Raw genomic sequence first — 24,653 nt, 5'->3', positions numbered from 1 at the left:
CAATTTATCCTCGCTTTCCCCTTTATCGGGCATAAGCATCATTGTATCAAGGACATATATGATATTATCCAACGTGAGAACGATTCTCAGGTTGCGAAACCAATCTATGTAATTTGGACTAATGAGGCAGTTGATATCAAGTATTTAACGTAAGAGATTTATAGGCGATATTTTCTAAAAATAAATATATAACAAAAATAAATAATATGTAAATTTTATAAAAAAATAAATAATTAAGATATGGTCTTCTATCTTAATCTATTCCCACTATTTTCTCATAAAACACACAACTCCCTTCGATATGTGAATCGAAGACCCCCAACAGATCTCTAGTGGGGATCGAGATCCAATCGACATCTCGCGTAATCTTGAGGGACTTGACCAATCACGCTAAGCCTGAAAAGGTAGGTAACTCTTACCGATTATCACTTGTTGTGGTTTCTGTCGTGTTCAACCTCCGAACCACCATGACCATGAGGGATTCGACCAAACATGAAGTTCGGTTAAGTCATCACCATCGTTACAAGATGAGTTTGATTCGATAAAATACTATGAGAGACTCGACCAAGCATACCATGTCCTCACGTCACTGGTGAAATGTTTATGTCATAGGCAAGATATCGAATCATAATATAAGTGAGCATTGAGGGACTTGACTAACTCGACCTATGTTGGAAATTGATTTTTCCTTATAATGATAGAAGACCACATGGGTAAATATAATTGCTTCACCGACTTAATATTATCGAGAAAGAGGATTTTTGATTCGATCTCCTATAACGTGTCATATACATATATATATATATATATATATATATATATATATATATATATATATATATACATCGCATGTAAATATATATACATATCTAGTAGGTGTATAAGCAATCACATTAGATGATCATAAATCACAACCTAATGTGATCAAGCCCGAGCTAGTGAGCCCAATCACTCACATCATGATCTTATGCATTGGCACATCTCCATGCCTTGTGATCGTCTAACTCGTCCTCGTTGATTCTGTCAGCATCTCGATGCATTTCCATGCGTCACAATCGTCCATCTTGACCTCGCAAGGCCCACTATCACCTCCACACTTCGGTTGCGTCTCCTCGTATAATTATAACATAATCACATATATGTAGGCCTGACGATAAATGAGAAAAATAGAAGCTCATAGGCCACAATAATAATAATAATAATAATAATCACAATACACATATACATCACATCACACGGTCGATGATCATTCGTCCACATCACACATCACATGTGTACATCATCATATAGGACTACTAGATAATAATAATAATTAATTAAATTAAATTATTTAATTAATCATTCTATAACCCTTTGGGGTACCCTACCCTAGGGTGCCCCCATGCGGCCAGGAAACCCTAGTCGCTAGGATTACTCATACGGCCAGGAATCCTTAGTTGCAAGATTACCTTAGGGGGCCAAGGATACCTAGACCCTAAGGTTACCTCTGGAAACCCTGGCTGCAGGGTGTGCATGGGCGGCTAGGAAACCTTGGTCGCTAGGTTACCCCATCTAGCTAGGAAACCCTGACCGCCAAGGGTACCCTTTGTAGCCAAGAAACCTAACTATAAGGGGCTACCTTTCCCCAGGTCGAGAGCACCTTTGTTGCTCTTAGCCTTGCTACCTTTGGCCAAGTCGAGAGCATCAAGATGTGCTCTCGACCAAGCAGCAAAATTGCTACCCTTTTCCTATGTTTTGTGACAATAATTTTAGATAAAATATTATTCTAAAGCACCTTTTAGTAGGGAGAAGATGTGCAGTCTAGATCTCAAAACTATAACAAAAATCATAATAATCGTGCAAAAATAATTTTACACGATTAAACACAACACGTGTAGTTTATAAACTAATCTTTCACATAAACAACTTGGCTTTGATATCACTATTGAGAAATCTAAGATGACATCATATGCGTAGTGAAAAAATATAAATAAAAATCCCAGATTTCCATAGAAAAATAAACTCTTGTTATTATGCAAAAATTGGTGTGTAAAAACCCGCAAAATTAAAAACTACACGTATAAGAAAGATGTATTAGTCAAGGTGATTGTATATCCCTAAAGATCTATATATCTATAGGAGAGGATAAAGGAGATCAACTGTTCTCCTCTTTAGCGGTAATCCACATTACAAGGGTTGTAAAGACATTCCTTAAATCATTGTTCAAATCTCCTTATATTGAATATGGGAAACATATGAAAAGCACAATGTTGTTAGTAACATTTAGAGGATGATGCCATATCGATCGCACACGACCAAAGGTCGACCACCTAGTGACGACTTACTGATTGCTTAGTGTCAAGGTGTTAGTAACATCATTATTTCCCTATCAGATTTGAAAATGAATTTGAATATACTCAAAACTTTATAGTTTAAAAAAAAATAATACCAAATTCAATAAAAAAAATACCCTTAAAATTAATTTAAAATGAAAAAAATTATGAAAAGTTTAGGTAATCTAGAGAAAGTAAAATACACTCAATTATAAATTTAATAATAAATACATTAAATTCAGCATAAAATATTCATAAAAATCATCCTAAAATAAGACAAGTAATGTAAAAATTATTAATATCATATTTGACTCCTATTACGAAAGTTTTAGGGAGGACTAAGACGAGGAGCAAAAATAGGCGGAGAAAGAGGATATCTAATATTTGTAATGTTTGTAAGAAGGTGGAAAGCCAGTCATGACTTGTAACGTTTGCTAATATATTTTTACCTTATAATTATTCTTAACGAAAATGAAAAAGTACCATTTTTGTTGGAATTTTGGTGCATCTATCTATTTAGTTATCGAAAACTTGAAAGTTAATGTCGATTTAAAATGTCATCCATTTTCACCCTCTTTTCCATTCCACCATTGGCATTAAAGTTTTTCTAACCAAGAAATGTAGTCGACGAATATAAGTTAACCTCTATATTTGTTATCACCGCCAAGCTGGCTCGACCCAATCCAATGTGGCCCGTGATCGGGAAGATCGTGTGAGCTCGGGTTCGACATCGACCAACTGAAGCCTGCGTAGTTCATCCCAGAATTGACGTTACGTACTTATCCGATTAAGTGCTAAGCAAATCGAGTATAATCATTTAGAATTTCGTCATATTTGTAAATATAAGCATTTCCTTGTAAGCTGCATAGCCATGGCTCAAAGATGAAGAGGCCATAAGTTCTTAGCCTTCTCGGCTATCTCATGTTGGAAGGGTTTACATACGATTCACCCGTGCATGGAAACCTCCTGCTGTCTCCATTCTGCTTCTCCTTCTTCCTCTACTCTATATAACTATGGCTGATCCGCTCTGTGTCGCCACAACGGCGACAAGCGCACAGCGATCGACTTCTCCCAGCGCTCGAGAATGGCCCCGAAGACGCTGCTTCTTCTTTCGCTGATTCTCGTCCTCCTCCTGGGGCAGTCTTGCGCCACGAAAGACTATGGACTGGCTCTCACCAAGTCCTTGCTCTTCTTCGAAGCCCAGAGGTCGGGGAAGCTGCCGCCCGGCCAGCGAGTGACCTGGCGCGGCGACTCTGCTCCCAATGACGGCAAGGATAACGGTGTATGTCCCTCTCCATGCGCTTCCGACCATATAATCTGTCTGGTTCTAGAGGGATTGATGGATCCGTGTGGAACAGGTTGATCTCTCCGGAGGATACTTCGACGCCGGGGACAACGTGAAGTTTGGGTTCCCGTTGGCCTACTCGTTGACCGCTATCGCATGGGGGGTGGTGGAGTTCAACTCCAGGCTTGAGGCGAAGAAAGAGCTCGGTAACGCTCTGGCCGCCCTCCGGTGGGGTACCGACTACCTGATCAATGCTCACCCCCAGCCGGACGTCCTCTACGTCGAGGTCGGCGACGGCAGCTCCGACCACGACTGCTGGCAGAGGCCGGAGGACATGTCCACCCCTCGTACGTCCTACAAGATCGACGACTCCAAGCCCGGATCCGACGTGGCCGCAGAGTCTGCCGCCGCCTTGGCCGCGGCCTCTATTGCCTTCAAGGGTTCCGACCCCAAATACTCCGGCACACTTCTCACCCACGCAAAACAGGTTCATCTTCTCTTAGCTCTTTCTTGCGCTTATTCCGATACCAATGCCGTCTGCTCAACCTTAACCTGTTGTATATATGGTGGTGCAGCTACTCGAATTCGCCAGAAACCATCGTGGTCTCTATCAGAACAGCGTCCCACAAGCCGGACAGTTCTACTCCAGCAGCGGAGACGATGTAAGCCTCTCATAACCCTTAAGGAACCAAACATTATAGTTTGCATTAACTGGGAATCACCCTTGCACCAGGACGAGATAGTCTGGGCCGCTGCATGGCTCCACCGCGCAACCGGCGAGCAGACCTACCTGGACATCCTCTCCTCGGGAAACAACGGCGGTGTCCGCAGTATGTTCTCCTGGGACGACAAGTACGTCGGCGCCCAGCTCCTGGTCACCAAGGTATCATCTCTCTCGCCTACCTACCTCTCGTTCTTTCCCGTTGTAATCAGGAATCCCAGATCGATAACGCTCGCGCAATCCTGTACAGCTGCTCCTGGAAGGCAAAGTTCCCAACTCCGGTCCCTGGGCGGCGTACAAGAACAACGTCGACATGTTCGTCTGCTCCGTAGTGCAGAAGGGTAACAACAACGTGCAGAAGAGCCCCGGCGGAATCTTGTGGTTCCTGCCATGGGCCAACCTCCAGTACGTCACCTCCTCCATGCTGGTTGTCTCCACCTACGCCGACTACCTGTCCGCCGCAAAAGCCACCCTGAGTTGCCCCCAAGGCAGCGTCAGCCCCCAAGACCTCATCTCCTTCGCCACCTCGCAGGTGGATTACATTTTGGGTGCCAACCCAAAGGCCATGAGCTACATGGTGGGTTTCGGGTCCAACTTCCCTGTTCAGGTGCACCACCGGGGTGCCTCCATCGTGTCGATCAAGGCGGACCCGAAGTCAATTGGGTGCAAGGAAGGGTTCGATTGGTTCAACAGGAACTCGCCCAACCCTAATGTGCTGGACGGCGCCCTCGTCGGCGGCCCCGACGCCAACGACGCCTACACCGACTCCCGATCCAATTACCAGCAAGCGGAGCCCGCCATCGCCACCAATGCGGCTCTGATCGGCGTATTGGCGAGGCTTGCATAAGCGGTCTGTCACAATACAATGAAATAACATGTCGAAGACATTTATAATACGTTTTTGGTTTGTAGTAACTACAATAAACTCGATATTTTTTTTCCTTTTGTTGCAAGTATGGTTGATATTGATCAATTGGAATTTATTGAAGAAATTGACGTTTCATAAAACATAAACATTCCTTGGATATATATATATATATATATATATATATATATATATATATACATACATACATATAAATATACATACATACATACATACATATATATATACATACATATATATATATATATACATACATACATACATATAAATATACATACATACATACATACATATATATATACATACATACATATATATATACATATATACATATATATATATATACATATATATATATATATATATATATATATATATATATATATATATGAATGATAAATGTAAAACCTGTTTAGGTTTATTAAGTCGAGAGTTCCTGCACCCTTTACCTACCTGGCTGATCAATGAAAGCCAGATCTGGGTCTCCAAGAAGAGTTCCGTGGGGCCCTCAGATCCGTTAACGGGTGGGAATGTATTTGAGCAAGTCGTAAACGGCTCGAAAAAGTATATCCTTGTCTTAATATAGGCTTCGACTCGCGACGTTTAACGCAACGACTATTTCCTCTCCCTCGCCGACGACATCTATCAAAGAAAGCAAAGTTTCGGTCAGGAATGGAGGACGAAGGAGTGGTGCCTGGTGGCAATGGCGGAGGAGGAGGTGGAGGAGGAAGAAGGCGGCCACTGGGAGCCCTGTGCTGCCGGGAGCTCCGCCTCCTGGAGTTCCCCGACAGGTACGTGGTCCGGTCCGCGGACCCTGACGCTCCCGATCACGCCTTCTCCGTCGGCCGCTCTGATGGCCTCATCGAGCCACTATTCGGTCAGTCGAATTCCCCCTCTCGTCCTCTTTCCCCCCTCGATGGCCCGATCGCATCGCTTTGACCCTTTCGTTCTTGATGTTTCTTGTGCGCAGTTTGGTCCGGTGAGTAACTTGCTCTCGACTTGTATTAAGGCGATGGGCTTGTGCTTCTTGTTCCTGTTTAAGATTCGGCGGCTTCATCGCTTTGATCCTCTCATTTGGACCAATAATATATTTGCTCGTGAATTGTGTTTTTGGCTACCGAGTTATGCGTCTTGATTCTATTATAAGGGCGATAGGGTTTCCTGTAAGGCAGCAATGCTGAGATTATAACCAGATGGAATTTTGCTTCAACAAACGCTACCTTGGTTTTTTAGTAGTAGATTATATATTCGAGGAGTACCTCAGAAATTAATGATTTGGGATAAAGATGAAGGATTTTGGAAGAATTAGGGCGGAGTCATGAAGCCAAAAACTGAATAGTAAGACTATTAAGCGAATTTATCTCTCTGATCAAAAAGTATTTCATCGTACAAGCCTGCAGATCAATCAAAACAAATATCGGTTAGCAAACTACATGGTTACGTTCAATCCTGAGCCTAGAAGAGACATGTATCTACTGTCCTGCATTGTTTTGGAAACTTTTCTGACCTTTGTGCCTATGCTGACAAGAAAAAGTATATTTCGCTCTTGTTAATATGCTTTCTATATGTATCTTAGACTGTTCTAATTCTTGCACTTAGATACCGTGCTGATTACTATGTTTAATTTAATGATATATGTGTTTTTTTAGATCTTAAGACTATTACAGATGTTAATATTATTCACGTCGTGCTGATGCATCTTTGTCATTGCAGAAGATTCTAGTTCTTTGACCCCTAAAGTCTCAACGATTTATGGAGTGGTCGGGATTATAAAGTTGCCTGCAGGTACTTTTGTTCATTAGTTACTTTTCCCGATATGTAATCAAGTTTAGCAGCAGGTGTGAACTGTTAGTTATTTTAGTGAAGTTTGCAAGCTTCTATCATGTTAGGGGCATGGAATCATGTTGGGTCATTGTGACACTATTATCCTTCTGCCCATTGTAAATTTACCGGGCGATGACAACTTTTGGGTGATTTTTGACCTCACTCTTGTGACCATCACGCTTTGCCTCTTTTTTTTTTGTTGTTTTTGTAATTATTAAAGTTTTACATGATAATCTTATAGAATTGGCATCATTCTTAATATATTAAACTTCCATGTTTAAGACTCCTTTTTAGAGCTTGACCTGCAAATATGGACCTTTGTGGGTTCCTGGTCAGACCGGTATCCATGGAACTTCTTTTAAGATTTGAGTATATATGGTGCCATGATCTGCATCATCGAGTGGACAGGTCATCAGACCGGTACATACTACATGGTATGTCGAACCAGGTTGCACATTAAAATTTCAACAACTCAACTCTGTCTATAGACTTTCCCTTAAATCCTCCATTTTCATCATATACTTAACTATGAAAAACTTGAAAATGTTAGCTACATTTTAAATCAAATGTTACCATTTTTGGTAGAGAAATTATGGACAACATCTAGAAATTAGCATTTCAACCAACATCTTTGTGCATAACTCTTTTTTTTGCTTAAGTATATTTAATCAAATTCTATCCTGATGCTATCCTTGAGGTGATGTTATTCCACAAGTATGAAAATTGGTTTGCATCATTGTCAGTATCTATAATGCTATTAAATCTACTCAACATCCTTATTTGTTTCTTCATTGCATTGAGTAAATATAATATTTTTATATTCACTATGCCACCATTTCTGAGCACTTCTGCAATTTATTGGGGTTTGCTGATGGGAAACTTTATTTCTAAATTTCATGTGACACAAGATGTACCGAGTAAATGTAAGCATAACTGTATTATAATCTAGTCATATCCACTATCTGATTGTAGTTTGTCTCTTGGAGTGACTGAGAAGGGTAAAGTTATATGGTGCGATATATGCCTATGGCATTTTTTGTTTTTCACCATGTTTCATTTTTTTTTTTGTTGCTACATCTGTGGAAATTCATACAAGGTGAAGCTTTTTTAGCTGTTTACCCTTAATGTTTGAACTTTAAAGAACAAAAACAACATCTTCACATGCATGGTTAATGCTGCACATATTTATCCTTTACAGATTCGGCAATAAATGAGCCCATGAACTAGGCCATTCTTTTCCAATTTCCATGCAGTTTCTTCCAGATATATCTTCTTTGATACGGGGAAATGTGCTTGGGATTATTGTAGGTTTTCCAAAGAACATTGTGAAACTTTTCAGGCTCATACTAAAAGAAGATCCTTGATGCTTTGACTCTCTTAGCTGTCATGCATTTAATACATTTGATGCTGGATGTTCCGTCGCTTGTACTTTTCATCTTATTTTTCTCTTGAGCTGAATGTTTTATGTTGATACAGGAACTTATGTGCTACTTATTACTTCTCGAGAGGAAGTTGGTTCTTGTCTTGGTTTCTCTATATTCCATGTGATGTCAATGAGATTTTTGTCCTGCAATGGGTCTCTAAAGCATTCAAAATCGCAGGAAGTATGATTTATTAATTGATTGATCTTCAGTTTGATTTTAGTCGCCATAAAATCCTTGATAGGCTAGTCATCTCTAATGCTCTAGATAAAAGGGAGGAGGAAAGAATTCCAGTTTCACTGTTTGATGCTTCTTTGAGCAGTTTGTAAATCTTCTAAATGTAGTTTTGCTTTACATGCAGAAAAGAGATGAAGCTTACTTCATGTCTCTTCTGAGAACCCTAGAATCAACCCCTGGTTTATATTATTCATATGAAAGGGATTTAACACTGAAGTAAGTATTATGCCTATACTAGTTTGTGGTTTATTTGAATCTGGTGCTTTAAACTTCGATTGCATTACTTTTAATAAATTGTACTGCAATTGTTTCCCTGGTAGGTGATTTTAAAGTATTGATACTATGTATTACATCAAAGTTTCATGTTACTAAGCAATAACTATGACTGGTATTCTAGCTTACAGAGGACATGCAAGTTGACTGAAGAAAGGATGCACAAGCCTCTATGGAAACAGGTCCTATTAGCCTATTTTTTTATTGTCTTTTATACTTTGCCTTTGTGCAGACTACTTACATAACATGTTTGCCAATGTCTGATTGTTCATTTATTTTGCTCCATGTTCCTCTAGCTAAATTCCTTATTCGTGAAACTCAATTATTAAATAGAGACATAAAATATTTCATTGGTTATTTTATTTGGAATACAAGTAAAATGCACCTTATTACACTTTTTCTAAATCTCTGAATGAATAGATTATCATGTGCATGAAGTTCTTGAAATTGATATCATTAGTTTGTATCTGATGTCATTAGTTTCATAAATAACCTCAAAATAGATTTGGTTATATGTTTATGCTCATGGTGAAAATGTCACAATTTCCAATCACTGCAACATTTTACAGATATCTTCAATTTTCAGTTTCCTGCCAATGTTATCTAGCTATTTTTTTGTACTTAATTTTAAGTTTTCTTTTTTAAACTTTTACAGGCCGACCCACGCTTTGTGTGGAATCATAATTTGATGGAGGATCTTATTGAGAATAAGGTTATAACTTATAAGTACTCTAATTGTAGTTCTATGAAGTTGCCAATTGTGTTATCTCAAGTACTCATATATCCATCTGTAACTTTTTGCAGCTTGATGCCTTTACCATTCCTGTGATACAAGGAAATATCCTAAAGTTTGTAGTTGTCCTTCATAAAAGGAAAATGCCAAAAAATACTCATTCGATATGCTTGCTTTTCTTGTTCCTATGGAATGTCTTTCCGGTGCATATTCTCATATGTGAATTCAAATGTTACTTCATGCTTCCATGATCAGGTTGGTTTCATTAAGTTGTTATGACATTCAGTTTGATTGGTGGATTGCTGGAAGTTCTTTTGCATGTTTACCCACAAATTGCACCTTAAGCTATTTTCATGTCAAGATACTTGAGGGCTTCTCTTAACAGTGGATTAAGCTTTCAGTCTGTACAGTTCACCTTAAAAGATTCACCTGCCAGAATTACATTGATCTCAAGAAGGTGCAATCGTCGTCTAGGTACAGTTAAATTCACAGCATTTTCATGTCTATATGCTTCTCATATTGTGTTGAAACAAAAATGATGCGCTTATGGTCATGTGTTGACTTTGGTTCAGATTTGATACAATACGTCCATTATTGTTCTTAAACAGGAACTAGGATGTGGAGAAGAGGAGCAAATCTGGAAGGTTCCACTGCTAATTTTATTGAGACTGAACAAATTCTGGAGTTTGAAGGTTACAGATCATCATTTATACAGGTGATCTTATCATCTAGTTGCACAAACATAACCTAGCAAATTTCATGATTGTCATCATGTACAAGAGGTCATGTATTGAATCATAGTTTGCAAAACACTTTGCTTGTACTCTGTAGAAAAATATTCAATTTGAAGAGAATTAATCATGCTGAAATTGTGCTGTCCTATTTCGAGCATACATTACATTCTTGTAATATATGCCACATGAAATGGAAGCAACTGCTGAGACCATATTTCATTATTTAATATTTTTATTTCTTTATATTATGGTTCACCAATATGCTCGGCATTATAATTCATGGTCAGACATGTGTTTGTTGTGTTATTATTTTTCAACGATGTTGAGATTATCAAGGCAGCTGATTTTTTAATAAGGTCGAGTCATACTGGTGAAGTATTAATGTGACTCTTATCTATGGCAGCACAGATATCCATTTTGGCAAATATCTAGAAAAAGAAAGAAGAAATTTTTTGCATATATCCTATAATATTATATCAAAATTGCATATATGCTTCTTAAAAAGTGATAATATGAGTGGGTACAACTCTTAATGGTCCATATATGTGAATATGAAACTCTCAGGTTCATATATGCAGAAAAACCTAAAAGGGTAACATAATTATGCACTTCCTGTTGTTCATTTACGTTAACACTGCCTGGTGCTTAGGTTCAAATAAACATGTCTAGTTGTTTCTTTTCATCTGACCACCTTGATTTACCTCTGAGGTACAAACAACAACAATAACAAACTGGAATGCCCCAAGCTTGATTTGCAAAAATTCTAACTAATTTACTTTTGCTGAGGTGCACAAAGAAAAACTTGATCCTCAGTAAGAATTTGCTGTCAGTAAAAATAAGTTTTTGAAGCTTGAGATTACTTTCCTTTTGATTTTAAGTGAGACTAAGTGTGGCGTTGTAATGTGTTAGAACTTTTCAGAGTTTCATTAGGTTTTGCTAAAAAGGTTATCTATCTATTATCGCCTTTTTTTCGTTAGATTCGGGGTTCTATTCCACTTCTTTGGGAGCAAATTGTGGACTTAAGCTACAAACCACGGCTCAATATTATTAACCATGATGAAACGGTAAGAATGCCAGTTCAATATAATTGTGTAAATTTATTATTTTATCCTTTACAAAGGAATGTCTTCCAATACTTTAATTTATTTCTTATTAGCCAAAGGTTGTTGAGCGTCATTTTCGAGATCTTATACAGAGGTATGGGGAGACGGTTGCTATTGACTTAACTGATAAAGTAAGTTTTTGTTTGCATTTTTTATCTGTAACATGAATAAACTTTAATTTGTAATTTTACAATACATTAAATGAAATTTCATCTTATCTTTGTGAATCAGATTTATTAAACTTTTCCTCAATTAACTGGCCTTTTTTTTGTAAAACCCTAATAGTCCCACATTGGGAAATTGGTAGTGTGTTAGATTAGCATATATTGTTAGATGAGTCTACTAATAATTGGCCCAAGATTTTAAGTTCATGTGGTTCTAGATTTGTTATATCTAAATTATTAAATCAGTATATCCGTTGGGGTGGGCCATATCAAGTGGTATTGTAGGAAATCTTGGGCCATTCAATGTGGGTTGACATGTGCCATGATGTGTTACCTAAGGCACGTCAAGATGGGGATATCCCAGAGTTAAACATACATTGGAGCCACAAATGAATTCTGATCCAGATATGTTATTTCTAGTTCATGTGGTTCTAGATTTGTTATATCTAAATTATTAAATCAGTATATCCATTGGGGTGGGCCATATCAAGTGGTATTGTAGGAAATCTTGGGCCATTCAATGTGGGTTGACATGTGCCATGATGTGTTACCTAAGGCACCCCAAGATGAGGATCTCCCAAAGTTAAACATACATTGGAGCCACAAATGAATTCTGATCCAGATATGTTATTTCTAGTTCATGTGGTTCTAGATTTGTTATATCTAAATTATTAAATCAGTATATCCATTGGGGTGGGCCATATCAAGTGGTATTGTAGGAAATCTTGGGCCATTCAATGTGGGTTGACATGTGCCATGATGTGTTACCTAAGGCACGCCAAGATGGGGATCTCCCAGAGTTAAACATACATTGGAGCCACAAATGAATTCTGATCCAGATGTGTTATTTCTAGTTCATGTGGTTCTAGATTTGTTATATCTAAATTATTAAATCAGTATATCCATTGGGGTGGGCCATACCAAGTGGTATTGTAGGAAATCTTGGGTCATTCAATGTGGGTTGACATGTGCCATGATGTGTTACCTAAGGCATGCCAAGATGGGGATCTCCCAGAGTTAAACATACATTGGAGCCACAAATGAATTCTGATTCAGATGTGTTATTCCTAGTGAGGATGCCAAACTTTTAAGTTCATGTGTATCCATTGGGGTGGGCCATATCAAGTGGTATTGTAGGAAATCTTGGGCCATTCAATGTGGGTTGACATGTGCCATGATGTGTTACCTAAGACACGTCAAGATGGGGATCTCCCAGAGTTAAACATACATTGGAGCCACAAATGAATTCTGATCCAGATATGTTATTTGTAGTTCATGTGGTTCTAGATTTGTTATATCTAAATTATTAAATCAGTATATCCATTGGGGTGGGCCATATCAAGTGGTATTGTAGGAAATCTTGGGCCATTCAATGTGCGTTGACATGTGCCATGATGTGTTACCTAAGGCATGCCAAGATGGGGATCTCCCAGAGTTAAACATACATTGGAGCCACAAATGAATTCTGATCCAGATGTGTTATTTCTAGTTCATGTGGTTCTAGATTTGTTATATCTAAATTATTAAATTAGTATATCCATTAGGGTGGGCCATACCAAGTGGTATTGTAGGAAATCTTGGGCCATTCAATGTGGGTTGACATGTGCCATGATGTGTTACCTAAGGCATGCCAAGATGGGGATCTCCCAGAGTTAAACATACATTGGAGCCACAAATGAATTCTGATCCAGATATGTTATTTGTAGTTCATGTGGTTCTAGATTTGTTATATCTAAATTATTAAATCAGTATATCCATTGGGGTGGGCCATATCAAGTGGTATTGTAGGAAATCTTGGGCCATTCAATGTGCGTTGACATGTGCCATGATGTGTTACCTAAGGCATGCCAAGATGGGGATCTCCCAGAGTTAAACATACATTGGAGCCACAAATGAATTCTGATCCAGATGTGTTATTTCTAGTTCATGTGGTTCTAGATTTGTTATATCTAAATTATTAAATTAGTATATCCATTAGGGTGGGCCATACCAAGTGGTATTGTAGGAAATCTTGGGCCATTCAATGTGGGTTGACATGTGCCATGATGTGTTACCTAAGGCATGCCAAGATGGGGATCTCCCAGAGTTAAACATACATTGGAGCCACAAATGAATTCTGATTCAGATGTGTTATTCCTAGTGAGGATGCCAAACTTTTATTTGGGAAAGATTGTTGTGCTCTAGTAGTTCCACATGGGAAATTGATGGTGGGTCAGACTAGTGTATAGGGCTAGATACTCCTAATACTACTAACTTTGGTTTAAATATTTTTAGCCACTTGTTTCCACTTTCCAACCCCATATTTCCAAATTATTTGGCCCATAGGTTTATTAGAGTTGAGCCGTATGTTTAAGAGAAGTATTTGTGGTTGACATATATCCTATATGCAGGATTTAAATCTCGATTGCTTGTTGGTTTCGAGAACCAGTCAGATGGTATGGTACCAATATATAGAATAGTATATACGTACCTCCTAGCATCAATGAATCGATTCTATCAGATGGTACCAATATATCGGATAGTATATACTTCTCGGGATAGTCAGATGGTATGGTATTGATATCGGAAGAATAAAATGATAATTTATCAAATACATGCAGTCCAGTACAGGTTCATTGGACAGCCATTTCAAACCTTGCTTATTACTGACCTACATTACAATACTGCCATTTAGCTGCACTTCTTGATGCTACATTCCATTTTTGTCATTTTACCCTCCATTTTACCTTGATTATTAATTGAAGAGCTAATGCCAGGCACTGGTTACTGTAAATTGGAAGTGTTTATGGAAGTATGTACCTTTTGCAGACACTATAAAAAACATGTTTTGATTTTTGTGATTCATGAATGTTAGTTCAGATTCCATGGTGTAATTATTTGTCTGCAAATCAACATAAACAGAATGTTTTTTATTGAGTTCAAATTTGTGACAATGGGTGGACTTAATCTTTTCCCCTTCTTTACTCTGTATTCCTATCCTCTATCCATGGTGTCCCTTGGCAATTTGCCTTACTAACTGGAAACAAGGTTAATTTGTTATAAACTGCATTTTGAGTTGTTTAATTTTGTCCGACATATGCATATACATGCCAGTCTTGAAATGCGGGGGGAAGAAAGAAAATTCCAACGAAATTTGTAGAAGGATATGACCTTATCTTTATGACGCTTCGTCTCCTTTTACTGGATGGTTTGGCAGGAAGGTGATGAAGGCCGGCTGAGTGATGCATTTGCTGCTGAGATGGAAAAACTTCCATATGTTAGGTATTTGTGGAGTTACTTTTTGTCAGCTTTCCTTTTGTTCAATTTTGTCAATGACTAATTGCATGTAAGCAGCCACCTTTTACCTTATACTCAATAAAATAGTTGCTTATAAGTTATAACTACCGTTGGAGATAATTATGGCAATGTCTATTATGGAACATTACTACTTAAGAATTGACCAAGGTAGCTGATAATTATTGCAAGTTCCTTGAAGTACCTACCTTAGCTATAAATGTAACTAAACCAAGAAGCACTACACCAAATTTTTGTATAGCAGGGTTATCTCTATAAAATCAGACCTGTCAAATTCCATACCTATTTGCTAACAAAAGGTCACCTCAATTATGATAACTTATATTTATGAAAAAATTAATGAGCTCATGAACCTTTGAATTTCTACTATGAAAGTGATAAATGGTTCGGTTGAATCCTAGCTTTATGCAATACTTGATTAGCTGACAATTCCTTTTGGGAGATAACTAAAACTATGGGTTCAATTTGTTACGCATAGTTGCAAGGTGGGTTTGCTGGCAGTATCCATGTGTATGAGTTAAACTGGGTGAATGGCACATTCAAGTGTAGTAGTATGTCCAACATTTATGAAGGCTTGGAACTATTTAATTCATTTCTAGTCAACAACACAAAAGCAACAAAAGAAAGGCATTAAAATTGCAAAACTCATGTTAGATTGAACTGTTCGGAAGTATTCTTAATTTTTTTCTGTATCCTTTTTTTTTCTGCATCTTTTTGTCATCTATGACTCTATCGCAGAGACGTTTTATGTTGTTTTAAGCCCTCTCTGCCTAAGTTTTCTATATCCATTCCTTAACTACCATAGTTTATCTACTCATCTTTGTTTGTTTTAGTACAATATATAGATTTAAACATTCGAAAAGATTTGGGTACTTGTCATCATGTTCTTTTTGTTGAATACTTGAATTAAGATGACAATAAGTCAAAGTTGCATTATGCGAGTTCCTTGGACATTGTTTTCTGCTGTTTTAGTGGAATGGACATTTCTTGCTGTAATTGACTGCCTGAATATGTTTGCTTCCAGATACGTGCGTTTTGATTTCCACAATGCATGTGGCAAAGGGATTTTTGATAACTTGCAACTACTTTATGATCAAATCAAAGAAAATGTGGAAAACCAAGGGTAACTGAGTTGAACAAAGTATCAATTTTGACTTTTAATATTTTGTATGCCTAGTTGGTGCTTCACTTACCGTCATGAATGTCAGCTGTAATTGTTATGAATAATGTGTTCTTACTGCAATTATCGTTCCAGCTGAGCAGATATCTTTTGATCAACACTGATGGAGAAATACTAATACAGCAGAATGGAATTGTCAGGGTTAATTGCATTGATTGCCTGGATCGGACAAATGTTACCCAGGTTTGCGTGCTCTAATCTCAACGTTTTTTTTTTTTAACTTGTGATCAAATTCTTAGAGAAATATGGGACCGCCAATACGGCAACAATAGACAATTTCAGATGGTAAATCTCTGTGCTTTCTTCTAAGTGGACCACCATCAGGTGCTATTACCATTGTCATTTTCCCTTAAAAGTATTGAGCTGCTGGTACATGCAAGGAACAAAAAGAGTTGATTGCTATGAGTTTTGACCTCTGGTCATAGCAATAACCTGTAGATGATATCATGATCTCTATTATAATTGATTAGTATCTTTTTCCATGATATCAGTTTGAAAGTAAACGATCAAACTTTTAACCACCTTTTACGAGGCCTTCTTTCATGTTTCTCTTGCCAAAATCTGGAAAAATTGTGGGAAGATTCTCTTCTATTATATTTGAATTTAGTCATTGAAAAGAGCCTCAGTATCTCCTTTCCTGCTTGCAGAGTTATGTGGCTAGGAAATTATTGAATTTACTACTGCAGCAAGTGGGAACATTTTCATCAAATGAATGTATATCCATGTATACTGACATCTATGAGAAGTTCAAGAACTGTAAGGAAATTTTCCATAATATATTTTGCATCATCAACTTTTTTTTCATTTAATTTCCACAAATCTTTGTATCTTATATGGACATATTTGTTAGTGTGGGCGGAACATGGAGATGAGATAAGCTTGGAATATGCTGGTACTCATGCTCTGAAAGGGGACCTAGTACGGTAAAGTTTACCATGCATTTTTCATCTATTTTTACCCCTTGCATCTTCTAAACATACAAACACCTTGTGCCAATTTTGGGTTCATCATGTGCAGATATGGGAGACAGACTGTATCTGGAATAATAAAGGATGGAATAAGTGCTCTCACACGATATTATTTAAATAACTTTCAAGATGGCATTCGACAAGTATGCTATTCCAATGCCATAGTATTTATCGTTAAACTCATATCATAATCTTTTACATCATGAGTGTTTCATTTACTATTTTAAGCTGCCCATATAGTGGGAAAGACTTAAAAGACTCATACAATCATTTATTATGCTTCCAAGGATGCGTTGGATCTTATTAGTGGTCGTTACACTGTCAGCAGAAGTGGTCCTCCTTTCCGGCTGAATCGGTTTGAATCATCATCAGTAAACCATGCACACATTATCTTAATTATTTTTCGTTATTAGAAAGTCGTGGTCATATTTAGCTTATTTGTCATGGCTTTCTGTTCAGGCCTTGCTTTTTGTTAATCATACTTTATCATTTATCTGCATGCAGTATCTCCCGGTGGCCTCAGCTCTCATCGTGGGAGGTCTCACAATGACAACAACACTTACATTAAATCAAGGTCTACCTGTAAATTCTTTGGATTTTCAGGATGTTTATATTTCTTATTCAGTTTTTTTTTATCACCAGGCGGAAATAGCACACATGTTGTTTCTTCTGTACTCTTGGCTGGCTTGTCTGCAGGAGTGGTGCCTCTTGTTAAAGCTAATTGGAAGCAGTTCTGCTCCAGGCCACGCTTGTGTGGCCTCTTGTAAGATTGTGTTTTATATTGATATTTTATTAATTTTGGACGTGCTGTGCAAGCTCAATTTCATTTGCTATATGTAACTATGAAACGATTTGTTTGTCATTTAATCTAAATTGATTCCATAAGTTTCTTATCATAATGAATATCCACAAGTCTCAGCTTCTTGCGAGATATGGTTCATTGGATTCCATGCTCTGCGGTTGGCTCACTGCATGAGGTACCTCTCCAAAACTTAAGTAGGAATTACTTCCTCTAAAATTGGCAAGATAATTTGCCCACCTATTAGCAGATCTAGGGACACACCTTTCCATGTTTTTTATAACTTATAACTGATGGATTTATTATTATCTCTGACATCTGTAGCTAATAGATAAAGGATTTCCATATCTTGTACCAATATCTGATATCTGTATGTTTGATATGATGTTGGATCCAAGGTTCGCAATATCGTACCGTACCGGTATTTCGACTTGGGCTCGGTACCGGTACTGTACGGTATACCGAGCGGTACAACCAGGTGTACCGAGTACTGTAGCACTGCTACAGTACTACAGTGCACTCGGACTAGTAACAGACGGTCCGCGTACCGACAACCTATCGGACCAGTATGTACCGCTCGTACCGGGCGGTACAGTTCGATACTACAGACCCTGGTTGGATCAATACATAAATGTCTTCTATCCTTGTTTTTAGTTATCATTGATGATGCATATTAATAAAGTACGATGAGTGCTTAATATCTCAATAAAAGAAAACATGTAATAGCTTGATAAGTCAACCAAAAAAATTAGGCTTTACAATCAATGTATGTATGCAAATAAAACTGTCCCATAAACATATTAGGTTGAGATTCACTTACCAAAACAATGCAGCTGCCGCCAATGCAAAACAATAGAGAACAAAAAACTTTCTGTATGGTTACACCAGCTAGCATGAACAAAGTAAGACATGGGTCTCATTATGGGCCACAGTTGGACTTCTCTTGGCCCAACACAAGTTTGGCCCAGTCTTTAGATTTATATGGTGTATCGTGTTGTATATGGGTGGATGGTTATATATTTATAATGATATCATGATTAACAAGAAATATTATTATGATCTGGGTTTAAGCTCTATCAAGTCTCACAAATTTTGGTGGTAAAGATTGCACTTTAGTTGCTTAGGTTTTTATTCCATATTTCTTTTTTATCATTTATAGCAAATCTTCTTACATTTGTCATTCAGACTCATCCTAACTGGCTCATCTCATTTAATTACTAGATTTTCATTGCTTGGAGCATGATTATACAAAAAGAGGAAAAGTTGTTCTTTCAGGTCAGAGCAACAGATTGGTTATAATATCCAACAATGAATTAATGAGATGTTATTGGAAATGAAAATTTGGAGTGTTTTTAAGAAATTATATCTGAAATTTATGCAATGTTGCCAAATTGTATATTCAGGTTGCAAAAATAGCTAGACGTGCCTAAAAATTTTCTTTTCTAGCAAGTTTAGGTGATGGTAACTGCGAAAATGTATGCCATGTCGTGATGAGCAATATTAGACCTGCAAATTAGAACAAGATACATGGTTCTTATTGGCAATAAGCATGATCATGTCTGTTGCAGTGACAACTGAGCACCTTGTTCTTGCTTAGGATGGAATGGTTGAATTCTTCAATGCTGGTTACTGGGTTAGGCATGCTACAAGTATCCCTCTCCATGACGAAAAATTCAGCAACATTATCATTGTCTTCAGGAGAACAATTATAGCAGATTCACCGCATGATGGTTGTTGCAACCAGACCTGTGAGACCAATTGTTTATTTCACTTTGGTCTTTCATATCTCCTGTGCATATCAATTTCAGCTGGTTGAGTTGCCCACTAAGTGAGCCTGAGTGGAGTTATCACTAATTAGAATTCCAGTCTTGGGAGAGGATAAACTGCACCGGAACCACTAAGTTGGCTACCCAGACTTTTTCCCTCGCACTAGTGGTTATTCAGTCTTATTTGACCCTCCAGTTGTGTGTGTGTAGGGGATATCAGCCTGGGACTTGCTGTGTGTGCTGTGCAATAGATCTTGTGCATCTTTTATAAGCATTACGTTATCAGAGGCAACAATTCAGTGTTGTTCATCCTGGGAATGTGCTGATGGATTTTGACCCCCACCTTGTAAATATTACAGTATGCTCATATCTTCTTTTTGCCGCCTTTCTTAGATGTCAGCTGAAAGTCCATGTTGTGTGTGCCAACTTTTACCTGAGCTTTGTTTTGGATGATGAGTTCTCCTTCAGTGAATTCTGACTGACGTATCATCTTATGAATTCTACCAGTTCACTACTTGGTTAATGAAGATAAAGAAGAGAGGCCTCTCCAGATTTATATGCAGGTACTGATCACCAAGAACAGAGTTCAGGATTCATGTCCCAGCCGGCTGCTATTCCTTCCAAATCATGTGTATGTATGATCCCCAGGTAAACCACTGCAATCTTTTTCCAAAAGGAGCCGCAAATTGTTATTTCTTTAGATGATAGACTACTATGTAGCAAACAAATAGAACCCAGAAAAGTGTCATGACCAACTACCCAGTGAAAGTGATGTACTAAATCTCCCACGCGAGGGAAAACCGTGCAGATACCTCCAACCTCATGAATACGAGATCTCTCACCCACCCACCCACCCACATGAACACAGCTTGTTCATAGGTCTAGAAAAGCAGATGGGAAAGCAACGAGACCTTTTCATTTAGTCAACTCACGAGCTCTTTTATATATATCATGTAGTTATTTCCTAACCGGAAGTGCAGTTCCATAAAAGAGTCTAAATTGTTCCAAGATCAAATTATAGAAGTCGATGGTAAGGATCCAAATATTATTGATTCAATCGATATATTATCCGATGGATCGATTAAATAGGTATGTGTAGTTTTCCTGTATGTGTGTGTGTGTGAAACGAAGTTTCGCGGCAGTTGCTTGAGGCCTCGATGAAATTGTGGCATCCACGACCTCCACATGACACCAAGCAAGACCTCTGATTCAAGGAAGACGAATCCTTTTCATCAAGGTCGACAAACAGCTGCAGTCATCTTTGATCTATCATTCATGTCAGCATCATGAGGATAAGAAGATGACAGAGTAGTCTCACGTCATTTTTGATCAATCAATTAGTTTGTGTTACCAAGGAGAACTATTCAACCAAAGAAAGTTCAGAGCTTACGACAACTGCTTCTTCTTCCTTCTATGTCGGCATTGTCTCGCTCTGCAACTCCACGTTGCCAAAACAATTCATTTCCTATTACCCCATTTTCATCACGTTTTTTTTTTTTGCCTGCTGAGTCCCTTTCAGCACCACCACCAAGACTACAATACGAGCACAACTCCTCCTCCTCCTCCTCCTCCTCCTCTCTCTCTATCTCTCTCTCTATACGGTCTTCCTTCATCCATACATATATATATATATATATATATATATATATATATATATATATATACACACACGCACATAGTTCATCTTCCGCACATATATGCTCATGAAATAGCGATGCAGAGCTCTCTACAAGCAAATAGACACGCTTGCTTTGTGGTCGAGCAGTGACCCAAGAATCAAAGGATTAATCCAGCAAGTATAATCTCCTTCCATGCACCTTGATGACACGTTTGTGCTCGAGTTGGAGGAGTTGATCGAATATATTTGAGCCGAGAACTTCGTCCATGGATTGCCTGCGAGACTGGCCAGAGCCGGTTGTCCGGGTCCAGTCGTTGTCCGACAGCGGCGCCACCACCATCCCTGACCGCTACGTAAAGCCGCAGTCGGAGCGCGCCTCGGTCGATCCCGGAGACATGGTCGGGATACCGGTCGTCGACCTCGCCATGCTAACGGACGACGTCGCCAACTGCGAGGCCACCGTGACGGCCATAGCGGACGCCTGCCGCCAGTGGGGCTTCTTCCAAGCGATCAACCACGGAGTGAGCCCGGGCCTGATGAGGGGGGCCAGAGAGGTCTGGAGGGGTTTCTTTCATCTGCCCATGGACGAGAAGCAGCGCTACGCGAACTCGCCCAAGACTTACGAGGGCTACGGGAGCCGCCTCGGGATCGAGAGGGGCGCCATTTTGGACTGGGGCGACTACTTCTTCCTCCACTTCCTCCCCTTGTGCCTGATGGATCACGACAAGTGGCCCGCTCTTCCGCCCGCCTTGAGGTACCACATCACTGCTCTGCCATCAAGCTCCGATCTCCTACGGCTGGCTTGTCTTCGCTGCCGCCGGCTGGAATCCAATCTTAACGTGCATGCATGTGCGCACAGGGAGACGAGTGACGAGTACGGCGCGGCGTTGACGAAGCTGTGCCGGAGGCTACTGAGAGCGCTGTCAATTGGCCTGGGACTGGACGCCGCCTGCTTGCCGGTGGCATTCGACGACGAAGGGGTCTGCATGAGGGTCAACTTCTACCCCAGGTGCCCGCAGCCGGAGCTCACACTCGGGCTCTCAGCGCACTCCGACCCCGGCGGCATAACCGTCCTCCTCGTCGACGATCACGTCACCGGCCTTCAGGTCCGGAAGAACGATTCCTGGATCACGGTGCAGCCAGTCCCCGATGCCTTCATTGTGAACGTCGGCGATCAGATTCAGGTGACCGCTTCCTAGTGCTCTTCCTCCACTTCGTCCGTATGCAATAAATACTGAACGCATCGGAAAGGCGTGGAAATAATGTTTTCTTTCCTCCTTGTTCTACTGCTAATTTTGTCTTCACCGGTATCGTCGAGCTTCCTCACATCGGAGCTCAACATGTTCTTATCCTCGTTCATTAAGGCCTCGTCTCTTGTCTTATGCGTGACTAAGCAGACACCACCTAATAGGATCTCATGTTTTATAGTGCATTTCCATTTCATCAGTTGCCGTCATGGTTGGAAAACCATCGAGTGCTTCCTGCTCAGGATAAGCTCGGTGATGGATAGGCATCTCTGCATGCGGCTCAGAATGGTTTGAGCTGCGCAGTTACTTTCCTAAGACTAATTGGTTTTTATATAAGAAAGTGGAATCCTTTCAAAGGCACGTGTTCTCGTCTGCCCGCGCTGATCTTCTTCTAGTCCATAAACAACAAGATTTTGGTGTCTGTTCTTCTTCCACTTCCACCCCTGTGAGTGACATATCTATGCATGCAGCTGACATCTATTTGTTTGTCAGCTTAATAATAATGATACTTTTGACGGGTAGAAAGATGCATGCGCGCTGGGTTTCATTGGTGGTGGTGATGAATGGGTTGGGTTGCAGGTGCTGAGCAACGCGGCATACAAGAGCGTGGAGCACCGGGTGATGGTGAATGCGGCGGTGGAGCGGCTCTCCATGGCCTTCTTCTACAACCCGAAGAGCGACGTGCCGATAGGGCCGATACGGGAGCTCGTCACCTGCGATCGCCCCGCGTTGTACCGACCCATGACCTTCGACGAGTACCGCCTCTTCATCCGGAAGAAGGGCCCCCGTGGCAAGTCGCAGGTCGATTCCCTCGTGGCAGCATGACGACCCCTCTCCCTCTTTCTCTCTCTCTCTCTCTTGTGCCGTGTATGTATCCATCATCTTTCATTGTATCTCGATCGTTCTTTGCTTCCTGAAGCAGAATGATGGAGGGCGTTCGACGGCTTGATAGCCGCCGCAACTCGCTTGTAAAAAGAAGATTGGAAACGCAACCAAAAGATGACAAGGAGATTATTCTACAAATATGATTTCCTTATTGTCTCTTCGTGGTGATTGTTCCTTCAATATTATTCTTTGAGGCCAAGTTGGGCGATAATGGCAGAGTGAGGTCTGAGTCTTCACATGCAATAATCACATGCGTGTACCAAATTCACTTACCTATGATTCGAAAATTGAAAATTCAACAGATAATTTTCTTATATCCAAAACATTAGTCTGACAGATATCTTCTATCCAAAAAATAAGAGCATGTAAATGACCAAAATCATAAATGACTCTTCTATGATAAGTTTATTATATCTGAAAAACATAGGAGCATGTGTATATGTAAGACCATAGAATTATCAGTGTGATGGGATCAAAACAATGCATTAAAAATACAAAACAGAAGCATGTACATGATCAAAATCATAAATGTTCACCATGAAGATGACCTTGAGGTAAAGTTCAGCTAGTTTCAGATTTAACTAAGAACGATCATCAAAATTTGTTCAAATGATTGTTGATAGCTGTCATGATTGTGTTGGAAAAATAATTCATGTGCCATATAAGATAGGGAACTCCTGAAAGATTGAAGTTTGACTAATATCATATCACGATCATGATCAGTCTATATAAAATGTATAATAAGACCCAAAGGGGGGCAGACACTAACGAGTGACACCAATGAGTGTCCAAGTATCAATGATACTTTATAATAATAATAATAATAATAATAATAATAATAATAATAATAATAATAATAATAATAATAATAATAATAATAATAATAATAATAATAATAGTAATAAAGCCAACACAGCTATTTTTCCAAAAGATATCATTGAACCAATCTTATAGTCATATCATTCACATGATCACAAGCCACTCACTTCATGCAATTGTAAAAGAAGCACCATTATTTATCTATCACGCTCCAGAAGAAAAGAAATGTTTCGGCGCCACCCGGTTCAAAGGGGCCACAGATTTCTCGACACCTTAAACCACTTTGTGATTCTTTTTCACACTCTTATCCATTTTCTATAGCTCTATGCATCGTTTTCACACTCTAAAAACTAAAGTGAGTGTATTTTCACTGAACCATTGATC

General features: G+C 39.2%; 3 protein-coding genes across 5 annotated transcripts; all 3 read left to right on the top strand.

Annotated features, from left to right (window-relative positions):
• Nucleotides 1-3,396: 3,396 nt before the first annotated feature.
• On the top strand, nt 3,397-5,165 carry LOC103988430 (endoglucanase 13-like). The gene is made up of 5 exons (XM_009406960.2): nt 3,397-3,594; nt 3,671-4,084; nt 4,173-4,259; nt 4,331-4,480; nt 4,569-5,165. The coding sequence occupies exons 1-5, from the start codon at nt 3,397-3,399 to the stop codon at nt 5,163-5,165; spliced, it is 1,446 nt and encodes a 481-aa protein (XP_009405235.2).
• A 635-nt stretch (nt 5,166-5,800) lies between these two features.
• On the top strand, nt 5,801-18,020 carry LOC135585789 (phosphoinositide phosphatase SAC8-like). 3 transcript variants are annotated; one of them, XM_065112792.1, is made up of 20 exons: nt 5,801-6,081; nt 6,918-6,989; nt 8,505-8,632; nt 8,811-8,902; nt 9,084-9,141; nt 9,615-9,671; nt 9,764-9,797; nt 10,086-10,166; nt 10,301-10,407; nt 11,404-11,490; nt 11,583-11,660; nt 14,890-14,954; nt 16,012-16,110; nt 16,251-16,350; nt 16,815-16,923; nt 17,018-17,090; nt 17,185-17,278; nt 17,423-17,506; nt 17,640-17,709; nt 17,778-18,020. In XM_065112792.1, the coding sequence occupies exons 1-20, from the start codon at nt 5,877-5,879 to the stop codon at nt 17,900-17,902; spliced, it is 1,818 nt and encodes a 605-aa protein (XP_064968864.1). In that variant the 5' UTR covers nt 5,801-5,876; the 3' UTR covers nt 17,903-18,020. The 3 variants fall into 3 exon arrangements, with proteins under 3 accessions (XP_064968864.1, XP_064968865.1, XP_064968866.1); XM_065112793.1 differs by having other exon boundaries at nt 17,423-17,490; nt 17,778-18,002; XM_065112794.1 differs by lacking the exons at nt 11,404-11,490; nt 11,583-11,660.
• A 3,331-nt stretch (nt 18,021-21,351) lies between these two features.
• LOC135614915 (jasmonate-induced oxygenase 1-like) lies at nt 21,352-23,590 on the top strand. The gene is made up of 3 exons (XM_065112791.1): nt 21,352-22,072; nt 22,178-22,502; nt 23,145-23,590. Exons 1-3 carry the CDS (start codon nt 21,585-21,587, stop codon nt 23,388-23,390), a joined length of 1,059 nt encoding a protein of 352 aa, XP_064968863.1. The 5' UTR covers nt 21,352-21,584; the 3' UTR covers nt 23,391-23,590.
• The last annotated feature ends 1,063 nt before the right edge of the window (nt 23,591-24,653 follow it).

The sequence above is a fragment of the Musa acuminata genome, chromosome BXJ2-6 (assembly GCF_036884655.1).
Source record: "Musa acuminata AAA Group cultivar baxijiao chromosome BXJ2-6, Cavendish_Baxijiao_AAA, whole genome shotgun sequence".
Taxonomy (NCBI): domain Eukaryota; kingdom Viridiplantae; phylum Streptophyta; class Magnoliopsida; order Zingiberales; family Musaceae; genus Musa; species Musa acuminata.
Note: the sequence above shows the minus strand (reverse complement) of the source record. Positions and strands in the feature narration are given on the sequence as shown.